The following is a 20,039-nucleotide window of genomic DNA, read 5'->3' as shown; positions in this document are numbered from 1 at the left end:
TAATTCTAACACTAAACCCTATTTAAATTCTGATGAGTTAAAAGCAGCAGGTTGCATGTACTGTAGTGTCAAAATGTTCTGTGAAGTATTTCAGCCTAGAAAGCTACACATGCATTGTGAATGTAACCAGGGTAATGGCTTATTGCAGCTTATTAACTTCAAATGAATAAATACTCATATTTTAGATACAATGCTATTAGATTTTTCATTTTTCAAATTTTTCAAAGTTGTCTTTATACACATCATTTTGTGCATCATATGACTAGTCTACTTGTAGAAGCTCAGAACGAATGTTTTAATATTGACATTTGACATCACATATTGAAAATGTATCACAATTGAAAGTGATACGATTATTGCAAGAGCAACAATGTGTCATACCTCTAGTTTTCCCACTGCAAATGAACCTAACCATCATTTAGTCGATCCCTTATGTAGACCACCTCTTTTGGTCAGTGTTGGGCATGTTACTTTGAAAAAGTATTTAGTTATAGTTACTAGTTACTCCTCCAAAAAAGTAACGGAGTTACTTCACTGTAAAAGTAACTAGTTACCAGTAAAAGTAACTATTGACTTACTTCAGTTATTCGCCCCGTAAAAAAAAGAAAATTAATTATGTAATTTCTATTATTATTAGAAAAATAACAAACAAATATAAACAATCAAAGAAAATTACTTGTAATACTGAAAAAACCCCCCGGAAAAAACAAATACGCGTCTGGGGATGAAATTAAACAAACCAAGCCACACTCAAAGGAAAAATGTATATATAAACAAAACATAAGAATGGACAAAAACAACAGTCTAATGACCGTTAAAATGGTATTAATATAACAGTTTAACAGCATCACCAAGGAGGAAAAGAGAAAACAGCAGCACCACAGAAACCGGAGCAGCTAAAGAGAGCTTAACATCCTTCAAACGGAACTTGGCCTGTCCACGTCTAAAGAGAATACAACAATTCTCTCATTAACCTCTACAAATTCTACAGATATCTAATAATTAAAAAACATGTAACAGGCATTCCTGTATTCCCATATTCCTATGTCCTATAATATTCCTACCTGAAGTAAAGCAGTGGAACAGTGAAATGACGATGATAGGAAGAGATAAAGCAACAGAGATGCGCAGCAGAAACCGATTGAAGGCCTGTTAGCCTGTTAGATTACTCGTTACTGAAAAAAGTAACGGCGTTAGTCATTTATTTATTTAATTTAGTAGTTTATTTCAACGCCGTTACTCCCATCACTGCTTTTGGTTGGACCAAATATTGGATTATGGCTTTGGGCCAAACTGTCTGCCAAAGTCTGAAAGTCCAAACAAACATGGTCGGTGTGAAAGTCTACTTTTGGGAAATACGAATATAGGGTACAAACTGCTGTAAAATACAAGGTCCCACTTTACCAGAGCGTCCAAACGTTCAGCAAAGCTTTTCTCAGTTTAATAGTGTTCTACCCTAGGCCACCTGAGAATGGATGAGTCTGCACCGATCAGGTGAACCCCGCTCTGACCTGCTGTTCTTCTGGAATTTGTTTAATATACAGTTAGTGTCCAGCAGCCGGGGTTCTGTCTGCCTCTGCGCTGCTGCTGCAGGTTAGTGCTTTCGTCCTTCAGATAAAGTCCAGTCCGAGGGAAAGTTGGGGAGATGGTGGTTAGGTTCTCCAGGCATGGAGGCTGTTTGCCCAGACGGTTTGTTTCTGTTGATGAATGTTTGCCCTCTCTACCACTCAGTCTCTGCCATACGCGCCTTTGTTTGGTCACTAAGAGACGCAGCGTTAGTAATGGGGCACCACGCTTGGCGCACTATTCATCAACATTCCTCTGATTAGTTAGCACTTCCTCTCACCAGCCTACATGAATATTAACTCTAGTCCAATATGAGCCCTCTCACACGCGCTTATGTCATTCAACCTGCGGACATAAATCATAAGCTTTGGACAGTCTGGCGGCACTAATAGGCTTTGCAGGCCTGCTGGATGATATGGAAGCTGATAGCTGGTTATAAATCACTGCAGGCGCGAGGACGACTCATTTAACGCTGCTCTCTTTTGTTACGGCTCCTACAAGGGAATTTCAGGATGTCCAGTTATAAGTCAATTACAGAGAAAATCTTGAAAGCATTTTTGTTAACTTTTGTGGCACCACTGAAAAATGAAGAGGGTTTGCATATGTATTAGGTTCTAGTGCGAGTCCAGACCACTGACTGTATATAAGCCTAAAAAAAACATTCTTTTGTGTTTTATAGAAATAATAATAATTAAAAAAAAGTATTGTGTATCAAATTTGCTCTGTAACAGTTTACCTGGATTGTCCATTGTATAGTGGTTAAACTGTTTACATTTTAGTTGAGTCCATGCTTTTTCCAGTGACTGGTTCTGAATAGCAGTCAAACACATATTGTACTAATTAGTAATTAGTAATGGTTTACTGTAATCTAATCATTGCTCATTTTCAGTAACATGTAATCTAACCCTTTTCTATTTCCAAACCAGTAATCAGATTAAAGTTACTTATCCAAGTCACTGTGCGTTACTATACTAAGATACAGTTTTTAGGGTTATCAATATGCGTTAGCAAAAGCGTTAACACGTGCGTTGAATTTGGAATCAGTAACAAGTTGTAATTTTTTATTACACCCAATGCGTGATCTCTGTCCGGTCCCAAACAAAATCTGGAGCGATTTGCTTGTGGTGAGAACGTGATCTGGTCTTGATCCAATCCAGCTATCAAATATACTCCTTTTTATCTGGGCTAAACTGCTGATAATGTGCAGTTTAATCTGATACGTTAGCCAAATAATATACTGCTATGAAAAAATGCTGTTTCTGCTGCTCCACACTGAGCATGGTATGTGCTCTGTTTACTGAGCGTGCTATGTGCAGCGTTCACTGCTCGCAGCCGCATGACTCCATTTACTACGCAGATATCTGCACACCACATCCCATTGAAAACAAACCTACCAGTTAAGTAACTGAAATGTATAGTATCAGATATTTTTATTGAAGGGCTCTTAAGGGGACAGTGTACACATTACTGAATACTGGCTGTTACATATTTTCCCCAGGCCATTTAAATGGTCATCCCCCTGTTGTGAGCATGTTTGCAATACCAAACACTTTCTGAGTTTTTTATACTTAAAAAATTAAGTTCTAATTTAAAAATCCTTACAATCAAGCTTAGATGTTTATAATAAAGTAAAAAAAAAAGTATTCTCTATCCAATTTATCATGCATCATTATTATTCCAGCGTCTCCCATTAATGCAAGTACATACTATTATTTTACTTGACATCACTTAAATACATATATTTACATTTTTACTTTTCTACATTTACTCATTTATTTGCATTTAAATATCCACTATAAAAACGTGTCTTTAGAAGAACAAGTGTAATTAATCGCAGTTAATCATAGAATATTGTTGTGATTAATCTGGTGTCGTCTAGCCTATGCGACAGTTAAGTCACGTTTTAGTTGTGAGGACAACTCACGTGTAATCCCAAGCAACGAAACAAGTGTAAACACTGGAGAGAGGAGAGAGATGCACGTGTCTAGCTGGAAATACAGACACTCTTCTGAGTTTGAAACAGCTAAAGATATTATTATTAAGGTTGGTTATTCACTCTATGCTGTAAACAAAGTGCTGCCTTGCTTCTAAAACACAATATAAAATTTAAAGAAACAGCACAGCACAGCACAGGCAAACTTACAGAGCAAATCCCACCAAGTGGTGTAAAGCAGAGAACTGCAACTAATGCAGGAGGTCCTCCACCACTCAAACCAAAAAGTTGGACTTCAGTGTAAATCCAATCAGTAGGTTTTGCCATTGCAGTGTTAATAATTAAATATGTCAGGTCATGGTCTTTATTTTATATTTTATAAAAACATTATTTGTGTTAAGTCAAGAAAGACTTTTCTTTCTTTTTTTTTACAAAAATATTATTTATGTTAAGTTACTGTTTTTATTTATTATTTTATAAAAAACTTTTTTTTTCAGGAAATAATAGAGTATAATATAATATAGTATAAGAGAGTATAATATAGTGTTTATTGAGGATAAGGTGCAGAGATGTGTAACATACTGTAACATATAGAACATATATAATCACAGCAGTTACTGAGGTAAAGAGTTTATAGTTTTGAGAGTAGCTGCAAATATTGCTGAAGGAATAAAGACATTTCAGTCTCTGTGCTGAGTGTGTATGTGTGTTTGTGGTTGAAGTTTAGTCTTTGTGTGTGTAAAGGTGGGGGTTCAGTTCAGTTTTGTGAGTGTGTTGGGTGTGTGGGGTGGTGTTCAGCTCTGTCTCTGTGTGTTGAGGAGTCTAACTGCCTGGAGGATGAAGCTGTTGCAGAGTCTAGTAGTGGAGCCTCGGATGCTCCTGTATCTTCTGCCGGACGGCATCAGAGCGAAGAGTCCATGTGAGGGATGGGTGGGGTCGTCCACAATTCTGGTGGCTTTGCGGATGCAGCGTGTAGATGGTGTAGATCTCGGTGATGGAGGGAAGAGAGATTCCGATGATCTTCTCAGCTGTCCTCAATATCTGCTGTAGAGTCTTGGTCTTGCGATCTGAGGTGTTGCAGTTCCCAAACCAGACGGTAATGCAGGTGCTCAGGATGCTCTCTACAGTCCCTCTGTAGAACATGGTGAGGATGGGAGGTGGGAGATGTGCTTTTCTCAGTCTCCGCAGGAAGTAGAGGCGCTGCTGGTCTTTCTTTGTTATGGTGCTGGTGTTGAGGGACCAGGTGAGGTTCTCTGCAATTACTGCAACTACTTAAAGAAGTAATCAGAAATTAGATTAGTTTTTTAAGTTTTTAAGTTAACTTAAAAATGCCTTCGCTAGATATGTTGAGTCACAGGATCCCACAGGTAGTGGACTGGAGGTCCTGTACAGATGCAGGCTGTCCTCCCCTGGAGACCACCCATAAGTTTATTAGCAAGCCTCTGTATGAGCTGACTGCGGTGACCCAGTTCCCGTGGCCTGACAGAACAGCTTGTAAACGATCATGTTCTCACTGTATGTTTTCTAGTAAGATAAAGGAAAGTTCTGTGTGAACAGACTCCAGCAGAACTTGGCCTTGATGTCAGGATCATCATTTTTGTGTAGGAGTACAAATTGGCTAAACTGATGCAATTTGGTGTTAAACTGACTCCCACTAGGCCTATCCAGCAGCTCTGGAGCTGAGAACTGTGTGATAAGAGATGAGTATGTGTGTGTTTATCAGCCCAGGCCTTGAGAACTCTGTGCCGGATGGTATCCGCGCTGTATTCCAGCTCCCAGCGTAACTGCTCCAGGTGTTCCGCGTCCTTGGTTGCTTGCTTCAGGTGCGATGGGAGCTGCTATCGAGCGGTGTGGATTGCTTTAGTGTCCCTGAGGTCTGAACTGAGAAACACTGTTATGGACTGGGGAATGTACTGTTCAAGGCTGTAGAAAAAGTATTTTATAAGCAGACTGTGGAAAATCGTAGTGTAAGACTTGATCAGGCTGCTAGTTTAGACTGTGTTTTTCTTCTGTGCTCTGTGCTTTTTTAGGACCTGATAATTTGACAAATTAGCAATCTGCATAGTCTTCATGATATGTAAGTGAAGGTTATTGATTTAACATTCCATTTAGTGGTCTCCTTCCACTAAAATCAACTTTTTCTTGTTCTTTGTCAAGGACTATAGGTCTCTCTGAGTTGTATATGATGCTGCAGATGAAACTGTTTTTACCCTCCATTGTCTGCAGTAGCTAGAAAAAGAAAATCCTCAGAAAAACGAGTTGATCAGGAAAGACTCTGAAGTCTATGTCAACCAGTGACGGCATGGCCCACAGACACAGCTGAACCCAGGCTGCAGCAAAGCAGACACTGTCTCAGTAGCTAGGGAGGTGTTTACAGCTTTGTTTACACAGCTAGATAACGTTTTTCGCCTTGGAACTCTCTCATGGAGAACATTTTTAACCAGTCTCTATTTTAGTATTGAAAAAGTATTTACCTTAAATATAGCTCAATATATATATATATATATATATATATATATATATATATATATATATATATATATATATATATATATATATATTTACATCCTGCTAGTGGTGCAGGATGTAAATAGTGGTTTTTAATAAGCTTTTTGTGCACTTTTTAAGTTATTAATGCCTCGTTTCAAATGTCAGGGCTCTAGCAAGGAGGTGTGGAGCTACTTTGAGTCTGGATAACAGTGTAAAAAGCGATATGTGTATATGCCGCGATATGGTCGTTGTACAGAGTGCTGGGCGAAAAAGCACTAAATTACTGTATCTCAGGGAGCTGTAGGATAACGGAAGAGCGCTATACAACAAAGGTAATTACTCTTTATCATGTTTTACTACATCAAAAGTCAGTTTTACACCGGACTTTAACTAAGGCAAGTGAGTCCTGCAGTTCTTTAAATGTTATTCTGTGTTCTTTTGTGACCTCCTGGATGAGTTGTTCCTGCTCTTTTGGAGTAATTTTGGTAGGCTGGTCACTTCTGGGAAGGTTCAGCAGTGTAAGATGTTTTCTCCATTAGTGAATAACAGCTTTCACTGTGGTCAACTGGAGTCCCAACGCTTTAACTTACAGATTTAAATAACTTGGTTTTCTCATCTGTCGTTGAATTTCTTCAGATTGGGGGGTATAATTTGTTGCTTTTGGAGATCTTTTATCTGCTTCCATTTAAGTGATTTCTTAATTCTACAGGTCTGGTAGTAATCAGGCCTGGTTGTGGTTAGTAGTAAAATTGAACTCAGCTTTCCAAAAAGTGTGTTAAGTTAATCAAAGTTAATTTATGAAACACTTTTTCACAAAGGGCTCAATTGGTTTGGATAGTTTGTTTCCCATAATAAATGAAATCATCATTTAAAAAGTGCTTTTTATATTTACTCAGGTTATATTTAGTTGATATTAAAGTTTGTTTGATAATCTGAATATTGTAAGTATGACAGAAATGCAAAAACCAAGGAAATCTGTAAGGAGGAAACACTTTTTCACGCCACTGTAGACTGAACTGATCTCTCTCTCAGTCCTGATCTATTCTCTTTATGTTGCTGGGCCCTGGGCGCCGGGCTGGTCTGATAGTATTCAGCGTGGTGGCGTGAGACTCTCCGCTTGTCTGAGATCAGTGCTGGAGGACGTTGCGTGCAGTGGAAGTGTTTGATGTCTGAGTTAATAAGAGAGACGTGTGCTGAAAGCCGAGGGGCTGCTGCTCTTTAAAGGGAAAGTCTCGGTTTCAGGGGAAACATCTTGTTTCAGTAAAGGACGAGTGAGCAGAGCTGTATGTGGGTGTTTCTGTTCTGTACCTGAGACTGCAGTTGGAGTGAGTTCTGCTGGATGAAGGAGCTGGGATGAGGTGGGATGAACTGCGCTGCTCTTATTGTTTTGGCGGTCCTGCCATCTGCTGGCTGTCGGTGGTACTATATCCAGTAAATCACAGTTTATAATAAACGTTATATTATAACAATGCCACTGTCTGCCATCTGTAGTTCCACAGATGTTCTGAAGTAGAAGAGAGACTGATTTATGATTTAAATATGGTAAAGTTATTATTATTATCAGGGCAGTTTTTTTCTGGAATTTCCAATTCAAATGAAGTTGTGACATTGTGTAAAACATAAATAAAAACAGTATACAATGTTCTGCAAATCCTTTTTAACATATATTCAATTGAATACACTACAAACACAAGATATGTCATGTTCAAACAAACAGATTATCTTTATTGCCTTTATTGCAAATATTGACTCATTTTAAATTTGATGCTGCAACACTTTTTAAAGAAGTTTTGAACAGGATCATGTTTAACACTGTGTTCCATCACCTTTCTTTTTTTAAACTCAATAAGTGTTTAGGAACTGAGGACAGTAATTGTTGAAGTTTTGTAGATTGATTTCTTTCTCATTTTTGCTTGATGTTTAGCTTCAGTTGCTCAACAGTCCAGGGTCTCCGTTGTTGTATGTAACACTTTATAATTTTCAGTAGTAAACAGGTCTCGATTGCAGGAAGACCAGTTTAGTACTGCACTCTTTTACTGTGAAACCACGCTGTTGTAACACGTGCAGATTGTGGCTCAGCATTGTCTTGCTGAAATAAACTGGACTTGGATGCTTGAATTGCATCACATGCTGCTCCAAAACCTGTTTTTACCTTTCATCTTTAATGATGTCTTTACAGATGTGCAGGTTACCCAGGCCATGAGCTCTAATACACTCCTATACCATCAGATACGCAGTGTTTAAACATAGAACACTGAGAACAATCAGGACAGTCCTTTTCCTCTTCGGTCCGGAGAACACGACGTCCATGATTTCCAAAAACAGTGTGAAACATGGACTCGTCAGACCACAGGACACTTTTACACTCTGCCTCAATCCATCTCAGGTGAGCTCGGGCTCAGAGAAGCCGGCAGCGTTTCGGAGTGTTGCTATAAAGCTTTCTCTTTGATTAGCAGAGTTTTAACTTGCACTTGTAGATGGAGAGAAGAACTGTGTTCAGTGACAGTGTTTTTCTGAAGTGATTCTGAGCCCATGTGGTCATTAATTTCTGTTACAGAATGATTATTAATTGATTATTAATGCAGTGCTGTCTGAGGTATCGAAGGTCACGGGCATTTAATGTTGGTTTTCTGCCTTGACGTTTAATTCTCTGAATATTTTGAACATATTATTATGGGCTGTAGATGATTAAATCCTCAAGTTCCTTGCAGTTACACGTTAAGAAACATTGTTCTCAATTTGTTGGACTTTTTGCTCACGCTGTTGTTCACACAGGGGTGAACCTCGACCCATCCAATGCTCCCTTTATACCCAATCATGGCACTCACCTGTTTCCATTGAACCTGTTTACCTGTGGAATCTTCCAAACAGGTGGTTTTTGAGCGCTCCTCAACTTGCCAACTCTTTTGTTGCCCCTGTCCCAACTTCTTGAAATGTAGTGCAGCATCAAATTCAAAATGAGTGAATATGTGCCAAAAAACAATACATTTTATCTGTTTGAACATTTAATATCTTGTCTTTGTAGTGAATTCAATTGAATATAGGTTGAAAACGATTTGCAAATCATCATACATCAACAATGTTTTGGCTGGAGTGTCCAGAAGAAATCAGTAACCTTTTTGGCCTCTTGTAAGTTAGATTAAACAACAGTTTACACAAGTTATATTGATGTTTGCTTTAATTGTTTAGTTCTTATATGGTTTGTCCAAAGAAAACAGGAAAAATATTAAGCTTAGACTAATCCGTACCACTGAACCATCAGCAAAACATACTCACAAAATGTTCTGAGATGATGTGATATATTGTTGGTGATACTATTGTGGTAGTGTTGATTAAAATAACATTTTGTGAGAAGAATTTTTTTCTTCTTTTTTAATTTTTTAATTGAATATACCATTTTCTCCCTAATCCACTCATTAGGACTCCCCATATCACTAGTAATGCCCCAACACCAGGAGGGTGAAGACTAGCACATGCCTCCCCTGATTATTGTGAAGTCAGCCACTACCTCTTTTCAAACTACTGCTGATGCAGCATTGAGTAGCATCACAGCGCGCTTGGAGGAAAGCGCAGCAACTCGGTTCTGATACATTAGCTCACAGACGCCTCGTGCTGATCAACATCACCCTAGCAGTGATGAAGGGAGAGAGCACCATCTACCCACTCAGAGAGAGCAAGGCCAATTGTGCTCTCTCAGGGTTTCGGGAGCTGATGGCAAGCTGCATGACCGGGATTCAAACCAGCAATCTAACGATCATAGTGGCAGTGCTTTAGACCGCTGGTTTTGGGTTCAGTGGCAGTGTCTCTTCACGTCTTTAGGTTGTTGGGGTAGTGATGAATTTTAAAGTTCTATGAACTTTATTTATTTATTTGCTTAAATACATAACTGAATGTAAATTGGGTAAATTGGATACTCTAAATTGTCCAGAAAAATTGATAACTCTAAATTGATCTGGTGTGTATGTGTAAAGTGTGTGGTATGTATGAAGGTTTGTGTATGTGTAAGTGTGTGTGTAAATGTGTGTATGACTGTGCCCAGATATGGATTGGCACTCTGTCCTGGGTAATTGCTGTAGTGCCCGATGCAGTCCTCCAGGTGGACGGTTGTTTCCGGTTGAGAGTACGCTGTGCGCTATTGGCTGCCGCTTCTCACCGGTGTGTGGATGAGTGTTGATGTATAATGTGCTTGTGTGTAAAACGTGTTAATTGTAAAGCGTCCTTGGGTTTCTAGAACTGCGCTATATAAGTTGTAATTCTATCATAACAATGTAAACATGTACACCTTTTTGTCATTAAAATGTTCTGGGTTTCTTACAGCTGCCAGGCATAAAATACACACTGGTCTCCACATTTAACATGCTTCTGTTTCAGAATTCCCAGTCAAATGTCCCTCCCTAAATATGTCCCACTGTTCCTGCATCAAAACCTTAATCCTGAATTACTATTAATTTTAACCCAGATCAATCTACACACTTTGACACATGCTGTAATATATATATATATATATATATATATATATGTATTCTATAAATACGTTTAAATATATTGATACTTGTGATACATGTACCAGTCAAAAGTTTGGACACGTCCCTTCTCATTTCTAATGTTTTTTTTTTCTATTTCTTTTCTATTGAAGGAAATTATATACAGTTATGAAGAAGACAAAAAGTGCTAAACAAGACAAATTGTTTAATACTTTAATTAAATTATTTAATTTGCCCTCACCTTTTACCAATTTTACCAACCCTTAGCATTATTCTCTCTGCCGCTTCATGATGTAGAACTAAACTCCTCACCTGAAACTTATTCTGTGGGTATATCCTGCTGCCCGCATGGTGCACATGCTTGAAATTCAGAAATCCTTACTACCAAGCTGAGTTGTTTACAATAATAACAAAAAAAAAACAGTAAAAAAAATCTCTATCCAATATATCATGCATTCTTTATTTCAGCGCCCCACGTTGGCTTTATCTCCCTATACTAGTATTTTATTTGACACCACTAATATAAATATAATCGCATTTTAGAAAATATATCGTACATTCATTCTTTTATTTACATAACATTACATTTGGCAGACGCTTTTGTCCAAAGCGACTTACAATAGACAAGTACAAAAATAATAGAAGTTAAAGGTAAAACATTTTTAGATAGGGCTTAAAGGAGGTCAAAGGGAAATAATGGGATAGAGGAGTGCAGGAGAGGAAGAAGGAAATGAGGTTAGAAGTAGTTAGTGTGTTAGAGGTGTTAGGAGAGTAAGTGCTCTTTGAAGAGCTCTGTCTTCAGGAGTTTATTAAAGATAGTGAGAGATTCTCCTGATCTGGTAGTAGAAGGTAGTTAGTTAGAGGTGTTAGGAGAGTAAGTGCTTTTTGAAGAGCTCTGTCTTCAGGAGTTTATTAAAGATAGTGAGAGATTCTCCTGATCTGGTAGTAGAAGGTAGTTAGTTAGAGGTGTTAGGAGAGTAAGTGCTCTTTGAAGAGCTCTGTCTTCAGGAGTTTATTAAAGATAGGGAGAGATTCTCCTGATCTGGTAGTGGAATTTAGTGTTTATTCACATTTACATTTAAATATACACTAAATACTTAAGAAGAACACATGCTCTTGCTGATGATCTTTCTCTCTGTTCCTGTTTCACAGATTTAATAAAATCCAGAACACAAAGAACACCATGAGGAAGGACGGCATCAGCTCGCTGACGTATCGCCTGGCCTCCGTTAAGAAGTACCAGCTCTACACCAACATCTCAGTGGAGATCGGCAAACCCCCTCCCAGACCCATCAAAGGATAGATAGACCGGGACCTCTCTAATCCAGCTCAACACACACACACACACCCACACACACACACACAAACACTCACACGTGAACACACACTGCGCTGGTCTGGGCCGTCTGCCTCTAACTGCAGCACTGACATGCTGAACAGGTTAGTTCTCAGGAATCCCCGCGGGGTCGTCCGGCAGCGAGCCGGGGGGCGGAGCTATAATCATCTGAATTCTAATCCTCGCTCAGATCCAGACTGCTACACTGACTCGCTCTGAGCAGAACAGATCATGTTTTGTTAACGGGACTCTGCTGCTATAGAGCACAGGAAGCCATAGCGAATATGGACGACGCCCCCTCCAGTAAACCGCTCCCCCGGAGGAGCTGGAGGCTCTGTGTGACAGGTTGAACAGTTTCTGGGCTCGGTCTCCAGGAGCACGGATGCTTGGAAGGTTGGAAGATTGGGATGGTCTAACAGAATTCCAAGCGAGGAGCATCGCCCTGATCACTTGATGTAAATCAGTTGAAGATACTGACAGTAACAGTAACTGTACATTGCAGAAAATGAATGTCTCTTTTTTTGTACCTGCAGCTCCTGCAGCGTCCGAGGTTTCTTCGTATCTCTGAAGCCGGATCTGGTGAAGTAGTTTAATCGGTGCTTGAAGAATTTTGAAGGCTTTGTGGAACTTCTCGTTCTTTTTCTCTCTGCATTCAACTTCCTGCCTTTTCTTATTTTCTATCAGTTCAGTTTCTGTCTGTTTTTCCTGCTACGTGCCAGGCAGCGTTCTGCACTCCTGAGGAGAAATTCTGAATGTTGGAGATAAGATTAATTAGTTAGTCTAAGATTATGTTCAGACTGCCAGCCCAAATCTGATTTTTTTCAGATCTGGATTGTATTCAGATTAAGTTTTGACAGACAGACACCACATAAAATCCACATTAGGTAAATCAAATCTAAACCATTGAAACCCATTTGGATGTATTGAGATGGATCTCAGTCTGAATGCTTTGGTCACCTAATTTGACCTGGATTACATTTTTTTTGCATATCTTAATTGTATTTAGATTTAGATTAGTTTTTTTCATAATCTGGACAGCCAGAAAACACATGGAATCCGAATTCGTTTCAGTCTGGATGTTCAAGTTAGATTTCAGTGTCTTTTGCAACACTCGCAGTGTGAATACAACAACTAACCCCTTCGAATTAAGAGTAGCACATGTCCAGCCTACATACTGATGTGGAATGTGGGCTTAGTGTGTTAAATAAGAAAGTAAGCATGGGTTTGTATTATGGGTATAAATATCGATATTGCGATATATTGTATAGTTTTCATTTGCAAAACATTATCGATATATGGCTTATTACAATATCGTCAATGCTCTAAACCCTCAATTAGACTTACGAAATGTATTGCTTCATTACTCCATGTGTTGGCAGTGGAATTTGATTATTTAGGAGTATTTTATCCTTTTCAGGAACACAGATGCTGTGAGGAATTAAAGATAATTGTCTCATGATATATTAAGTATCGAATAGACACTGTATCGAGATATAATCATTATCGTGAGCAATGTATCGTGATAATATCAAATCGTGAGATGCCCTGTGATTCCCACCCATACTTTCTACATGTGTTTTTTTATAGGGCTTCCCTAATGGGCACCATCATTACAGCCAACCTAGTGTAAAACCTAGATGGGGCCCATTTTTAACCGTTCCTGGTCTTATTACTGACATCCATATATGGGTCTAACATGAATAAACAGTTCTTATTCCAAGTTGGGCTCACTATCGATGCCAAAGCAACCCATGCAGATACGTTTGTGATGTCCAGACACACAAATCCAATCTGATTACTTAAGCAATTAACAGTGCAGGCAGTCTGATTTGATATTTGAGAAACTAATTATCCTGCAGTCTGAACACAACCTAAAGCTCTCTTCAGGGTGCTGAGGGAACTAGAAGTAACTGTGTCTCCATTACCTGCTCTGCCTGGACTCTTTATAATTTTTTTGTTTTCATTTTTTTTCTGGCTACATGCCAGGCAGTGTTCCGCACTCCTGAGGAAAAACACTGAAGATATACAAGATTATGTTCAGACTGCCAGCCCAAATCGGACTTTTTTTAGATCTGGATTGTATTCAGTTTTAGTTTTGACAGACAGACACCACATACAATCCACATCAGGCAAAACAAAAACAAACCTTTGGACTCATTTGGATCCATTTGGATGCATTTCTTGAGATGGGTCTCAGTCTGAATGGTTTGTTTACTTAATTTTACCTGGATTGACCTGGATGCCTCAGTTTTTTTGCTATATCTAGATTGTATTCAGATTGTTTTTAATAGGCTGGACAGCCAGAAAACACATGGAATCTAAATTTGTCTCAGTCTGGATGCTTAAATTAGATTTTAATGTGTCTCTTGCATCACTTACGATGCGAGTACAACAACTAACCCAATTTGATTATTTAGGAGTATTTTATCCTCTTCAGTAACAAGCATTACTGGTCTTATCACTGACATCCACATATGGGTCCAACATGGAAAATGTTTTTGTTCCAAGTTGGGATTTCCCATGTTGGGCATGTTATTGATACCACAGCAACCCATGCAGATACATTTGTGATGTCCAGACACACAAATCCAATCTGATCAGTAAGCAAATAACAGTGCAGGCAGTCATCTCAACAGAGCTGATTTGATATTTGAGAAACTAATCCAATTATCCTGCAGTCTGAACATAACCTAAAGCTCTCTTCAGGGTGCTGAGGGAACTAGAGGTAACTGTGTCTCCATTACCTGCTCTGCCTGGACTCTTTATATATATTTTTGTTTGTTTTTGAGAAAGCAGGAGAAAAGGAGCACTGCGATGGAGGAATACGGGGATAAAGGGAACTTTATTTAGAAGATGGGACTCTTGAGAAAGCTCCTTGACCCCAATCATGAGTCGACTCCTCACTGCAGATTGTTTTTATTGTTTCTTCACTTCTGCCTCACTTCTGACTTCTGAGTTCTGTTCTCATGCTACCACACTCTTACACCAGGGGGCGCTTTAATCAGCTGATGCCTCGCTGAGGGGGTCGATCCTTCTCGGCTAGTTGGCTAATCAGTTAGCCAGCTAACGTAAAATATCCAGTATATATTCAGATTATCAAACACTTGAGGTAGTGTACGCTGGATTAAACTGCAGTATGATGTTTGTTTGTTTTTTATTTGCATTATCAAGTTTACTGTACTGTTCTTTTGATCTTCTGTTAACCCCGCCCCCTATTTTTTTTTCTGTTACTGCCTACAAACACCAAACTGATGCCTTCAGACCTTTCACAAGGAGAACAAAAGAGAGAGATTGCTGGATTTCTGTTTGGGTTTTCTGGGTTAAGTGAGATTCCATCATGTTTTTCATTGCCGTTCGCTCACTTCAGCCTTGAGGAAGAGGAGGAGGAGGAGGTCACTGCAGACATCCCGTCCACTTTCCACTCTCCACTTTCCACTTTTCAGTCTCCATTCCTTTTTAAAAGCCTTTCCACAACGAGTGCATTTTATTTATGTGTCCTTTTTCTTTCCCACTGCCTTTCTACCTTCTCTTCCACTCCTTGCCTCCATGCCTCTCTCTATGTGCCGTATGTAGGAGTGTGTGTTGCCTCTCCATTTGTGCATTACTCAAAGCCCTTTCACACACAAGTGTGAGTACAAAATAAAATTTTAGAGTAGTGAAACCTTCTCACAAAATCCAAGTCCAGCGTTTTTGCCCCTGAGCTCTTACTGTAAACAGGAAATCAGTCTAGAAACTCTCATTCAAACAACTCTCAAATTACCACTCAAAATATGTTTCTCTGCTCCCTGTCCACTTCTGCTCTCTTTATTTAAAGAATAAATCCTCCACACAAGTCTCGTTAGCAAGGGAAGCTAAGATTACACTGCTTTTTGCAACCTGAATGGACTAAAAGGCAGAAAAGTATAGAAAAAAATATTTTTGGGGTGGCTAAAATGAACAAAAAATTCAGTATTTTTGCAGACGAAATACTGAACAAGCTTGTTTTTTTTATTAATTTTGCCACTTTTTTCAGAGCTTTGAACAAATCGCATAGCCTAAAAATATTTTGTCTTGTGTTTAAAAAAATACAAAACTACAATTTCAGAATATTAACTGAATACTTTTTTTATTTGCCCCAGCATACATACCCAATACAAGCCCAATACATTTACTTCAGCTGTGCTGGTCTAATCATGAATGTACCTCAGCAGTGCTACTCAAGTCACATGTAAGTAACATTTACTCAAAAATGAAGGCAGCCAGTCTTTCAGCTAAGAAACAAATGCTAAGGCTAGCTCAACTAACATTACCATTCTAGCCATGTAGAGCTTGTACTTTATAGCTGGAAAACAGACAGTTTGTGAAGAGGTACTAAAAAAGATACCAGGTGTAGTGAGTAATGCTGAACACTTTATTAGGTTTCATTTGTGTGAGCAGAATGAGATTACTGTTTCAGAAAAAACATATTTGAAATCACTGATAAAATCTGATAAAACCTCAATAATATTTGTAGCATTCGGCTTGTTCTGACTGCTGTGCTTGTGCAGATCCCCATAATGAGAGGGGTGGGGCTTCCATATTAACACTTTCGGCTTAACCAGCAAGCTGATTGGCTCGATTTGTTGAAGGGAGGACAATTTTTTCTCAATCAGATATTCTCCAGCCTTTTAGCTCCAAATGGTTTTCTTGATTTCAACACATCCAATGTTACAGAGAATTAAAAACGCATTTGCATTTATATACATGCTTCTGTTTTCCAAAATTGTGTTTACCACTAACTCCCCTCTGATTTGTCTAAAATCGTTTCAAAAAAGCTTATTTCTTTCTATTTCTGTAGACCTGCAATATTTCCTATATACAGCCTAACTCTATAAACATACTCTCAACATGAACATATATTCTGAGCAGTGTCGTCAGCTCCGTGCAACACTATTAAATCCTCATTATAAATCCGCATTATATACACAGTATATATGTACAGTCCAGCAGAGATCATATCTAATCTACAGTGATGCTCAGACAGTAGACATGCAGTTAATCACAGTTCAGAATATCAAACAGTGAGCAGTATAGGATAGTGAGAAATCTATTGTACGTAATACACAATACTCAGTAATCTTACAGTATCAGCCAGAACTTCTGCCTGTGTGAAAGTTTTAAAAATCATTCATCTCTAAAATGAGTTTTTATTTACTTTTTTTCCACCAAATCTTATGTTTATATATGTTTTTGATCAGTTCTAATTACAATTAATTATTGCACACAGTAATTTACATATTTGTATACTTCCCCCCCTTTAGTGGCACCAATTGATTAAATGTTTGGCATTTAAACTAAGTACATTTACATGTTCCTAAAATTCACTCATAATCAGATTTTTGCAGTTATCTCATTATCATTATAGTGGGCATGTAAACAGCATAATCCAATTTCTTTGATCTGAAATCTATAAATCTGATTAAGAAATCTGATAAAGAGAGCTGGATTTAAGCTCAGTTATCAGATTTACCAGTGCATGTTAACCTTAACTGGATTATTCTGGGATGTCTCAGCCTGTGCATAAGTGAAAACAGACTAATATCTCAAAAATCTCAAAAATCAGTCTGGCAGTCATACCAGTCATGAACATAGTGTTATTTAGGTTTATTTGCTGTGTTCAGACTGCAAATAAACCATTTTTTTTCTCAAATCGGTTTCTAATCTGTTGAGATGGGTGAATTTGGATTTGATAAACCAGAGTGCAAATTCAGTACAAAAATCGAATTGTAAAGTGGTTTGTAAAAATCTGACTATGTGGTTTCTGGCTGTCCAGATTATCAAAAATCAATCTGGATTTGCCAAAATTCTGATTTGAGTGGCTAGTCTGAACAGAGCCATAGAGCTGTCTAAGCTATGTATGAAAAATCAGATTTGTTGCACTCTGTTATTAACTGTAAGTGATCAGATCAGATATGATCAAAAATCAATCTGTATACAATCTAGATCCAAAATCTGATTTGGTCTGACAGTCTGAACAGATTTTGGAGTTATTTAAAACACCCCAGTTATTTTTCACACCAAACCCACTCTGACTGAATCTGTTCACATTTTCACCATTATATCATGCAGATAAAATAAAAAAGTGACTTGATATTAAAATATAAGCTCACTGTTGTTTATGAAAGAAGTTAATTTAGGTTTATTTTGGTTTGTTGTGTTTTATGGTCTCTTTTTTCCTCTCTTTTTTGTTTATGGGCTGTTTCATCCCCTTCCCCTCTCATAGCGCTGCTCCTGTTTCATAACACTGGAAATCCAATCAGAAAGAACTCACACTCAAAGCTCATCACAGATACTGCACACTATAACACTATAACAAGATGGATCCATCAGTCACTGTCATTAATAAAGTATAATCATTGTGTCAGTATAATCTGCTCTAATGTGGGCGTGGCCAGACTCTCAGCAGAAGCACAGTCATAATACAGTGGATCTGTGGTTTAGTTTTTGTCGTTTTTTTTTGTTTGTTTTACATATTTTCTTTTCCAGTGGGTGGGCGGGGCTAGAGGCCTTTACGCCCCCTTATCTAAAGTGAAGCACTAGCGCACAATGTGTAACTCCTCCCCCTCAGTCTCCTCCCTTCTGGTGTTCATGCCCCTCCCCCTCTCCTCCTCACCCGTCCCACCCTGCCGTCCCTCCCGGGCTTCTCCCTCTGTGTCGGGCTGGGGGCTGTTAGAGAGAGGGGGGGCGGAGGGGTCTGTCTGAAATTCTGCTACAGGACGTCCTGCATACGAAACACTACGAACTGCTACTGACTGCCTCCGGTCTTCAGGACTGGAGAGGCTTTTTAAAGACTTACTGTATCTATCTAGGGTTTTTTTTGTACATTGAATGTCAAAAATGTTATATCTTATATATAGAATGCATTATGTCATATCATACTTTTTGTATACAATCAATAAAACAGATGCTGAAAGAGATGTGTCTTTGATCTTTGGGTATTTGACCAATGGAGGTGAAATACATTTAAAAAAAAACTACAAAAAAAAAAGTTCTGTAGTCCACTTTTTTAAAAATCATTTTATGAAGTAAAAAAACTTTTAATTAGAAATTTAATTCAATACATCTGTTTTAAAGACTGATCTGCATAAGTTGCACATTTTTCTGAGTGAATAAACAGTTTTAACTATATATATATATTTAGACTTATATAACTATTTATTATTTTATTTAACTATATATAAGTCGTCACACTGCAGCACTAACAAAAATAGGCTTATTAGTTGTTTGATCCAGTATGAATTTTGCAAAATTATAAAATATTTAAATATACTTATCACAGCCAAATATTTCTGTTTTCATGTTAACTTACAATTACACTTATATAGTGCCACACACACTCAACACACACTGGTGAGCAGTGATGGGAGTAACGGCGTTGAATATATAAAAAGGGGTAGTTGGAAGGTTTAGGAAGTCCATTGCCCTGGTTAACCCCTCCTCTTTCCGGTGAACTTGACCTTCTGGCCGCTGGGCCTGTAGGTTTACTTGGGCTGCATCCAGAATCTTTTCCTACTCCTCCTCTCCTACCCCGGAAGAAGGTGGGGGAATCGAAGAGAGTAGAGGAGGAGGAATGGGGGAAGGAGCTGTAATTGGGGAAATGGGACAGCTGATCCCTTTTAGATAGTATGTTGACTACCGATGAACTGAGCCAATCACAACGCTCACTTTCATCACATGCCGGATACTGCCCAGCCAATCACAGCTTCTGGATAGAGCTCCGCATACAAAAATAAAAACAAGAAATCAATAAACACAATTCCAAATTCTAGAGATCATAACTTTGACAAGCATATTAAGCTTCAAAGTGCAGCCTGATTAGCTATTGATGAAGGTTGCATATGTACATATTAAATTATTTTAATAGTGAAATATGATTTAATTTAATGTAATAAAACAAAAAACAAATGATACATAATAAATATAATAAATATTATATTTTGCATACATGCTGATGTGTACATGTACAACATGTTACATATAGGGTCATTAATCTAGTTTTACTGAGCATACAGCTTATCTAAACTAAACATCATATTACTGCTTTACTGGCTGTTTAAATAGATAAGGAATCTAGTTAATTAATATGTTTATGACGTATATTTGGGCGTTGCCTTCTCCTTTCCCACGTGCTCTGTGGGCGTGGATGCAGTGATGTCATTCGAAAATCTTAATACTCTTAATACTCTTAACCAGAATGACCATCCGCCTGGAG

General features: G+C 38.3%; 1 protein-coding gene across 1 annotated transcript in view; it reads left to right on the top strand.

Moving 5' to 3' along the window:
• The window catches only part of b4galt2 (UDP-Gal:betaGlcNAc beta 1,4- galactosyltransferase, polypeptide 2), a 263,725-nt gene extending 244,981 nt beyond the window's left edge, over window positions 1–18,744 (top strand). The window contains exon 7 of the mRNA XM_007229297.4: window positions 11,626–18,744. Within this exon, the coding sequence (XP_007229359.2) occupies window positions 11,626–11,776 (151 nt within the window). The 3' untranslated portion in view covers window positions 11,777–18,744. The remainder of the gene's footprint in view (window positions 1–11,625) is intronic.
• Window positions 18,745–20,039: the final 1,295 nt, after the last annotated feature.

This window comes from Astyanax mexicanus, chromosome 8 (assembly GCF_023375975.1).
Source record: "Astyanax mexicanus isolate ESR-SI-001 chromosome 8, AstMex3_surface, whole genome shotgun sequence".
In the NCBI taxonomy this organism is placed as follows: Eukaryota; Metazoa; Chordata; class Actinopteri; order Characiformes; family Acestrorhamphidae; genus Astyanax; species Astyanax mexicanus.
This window is presented reverse-complemented; position numbering and strand designations above follow the sequence as displayed.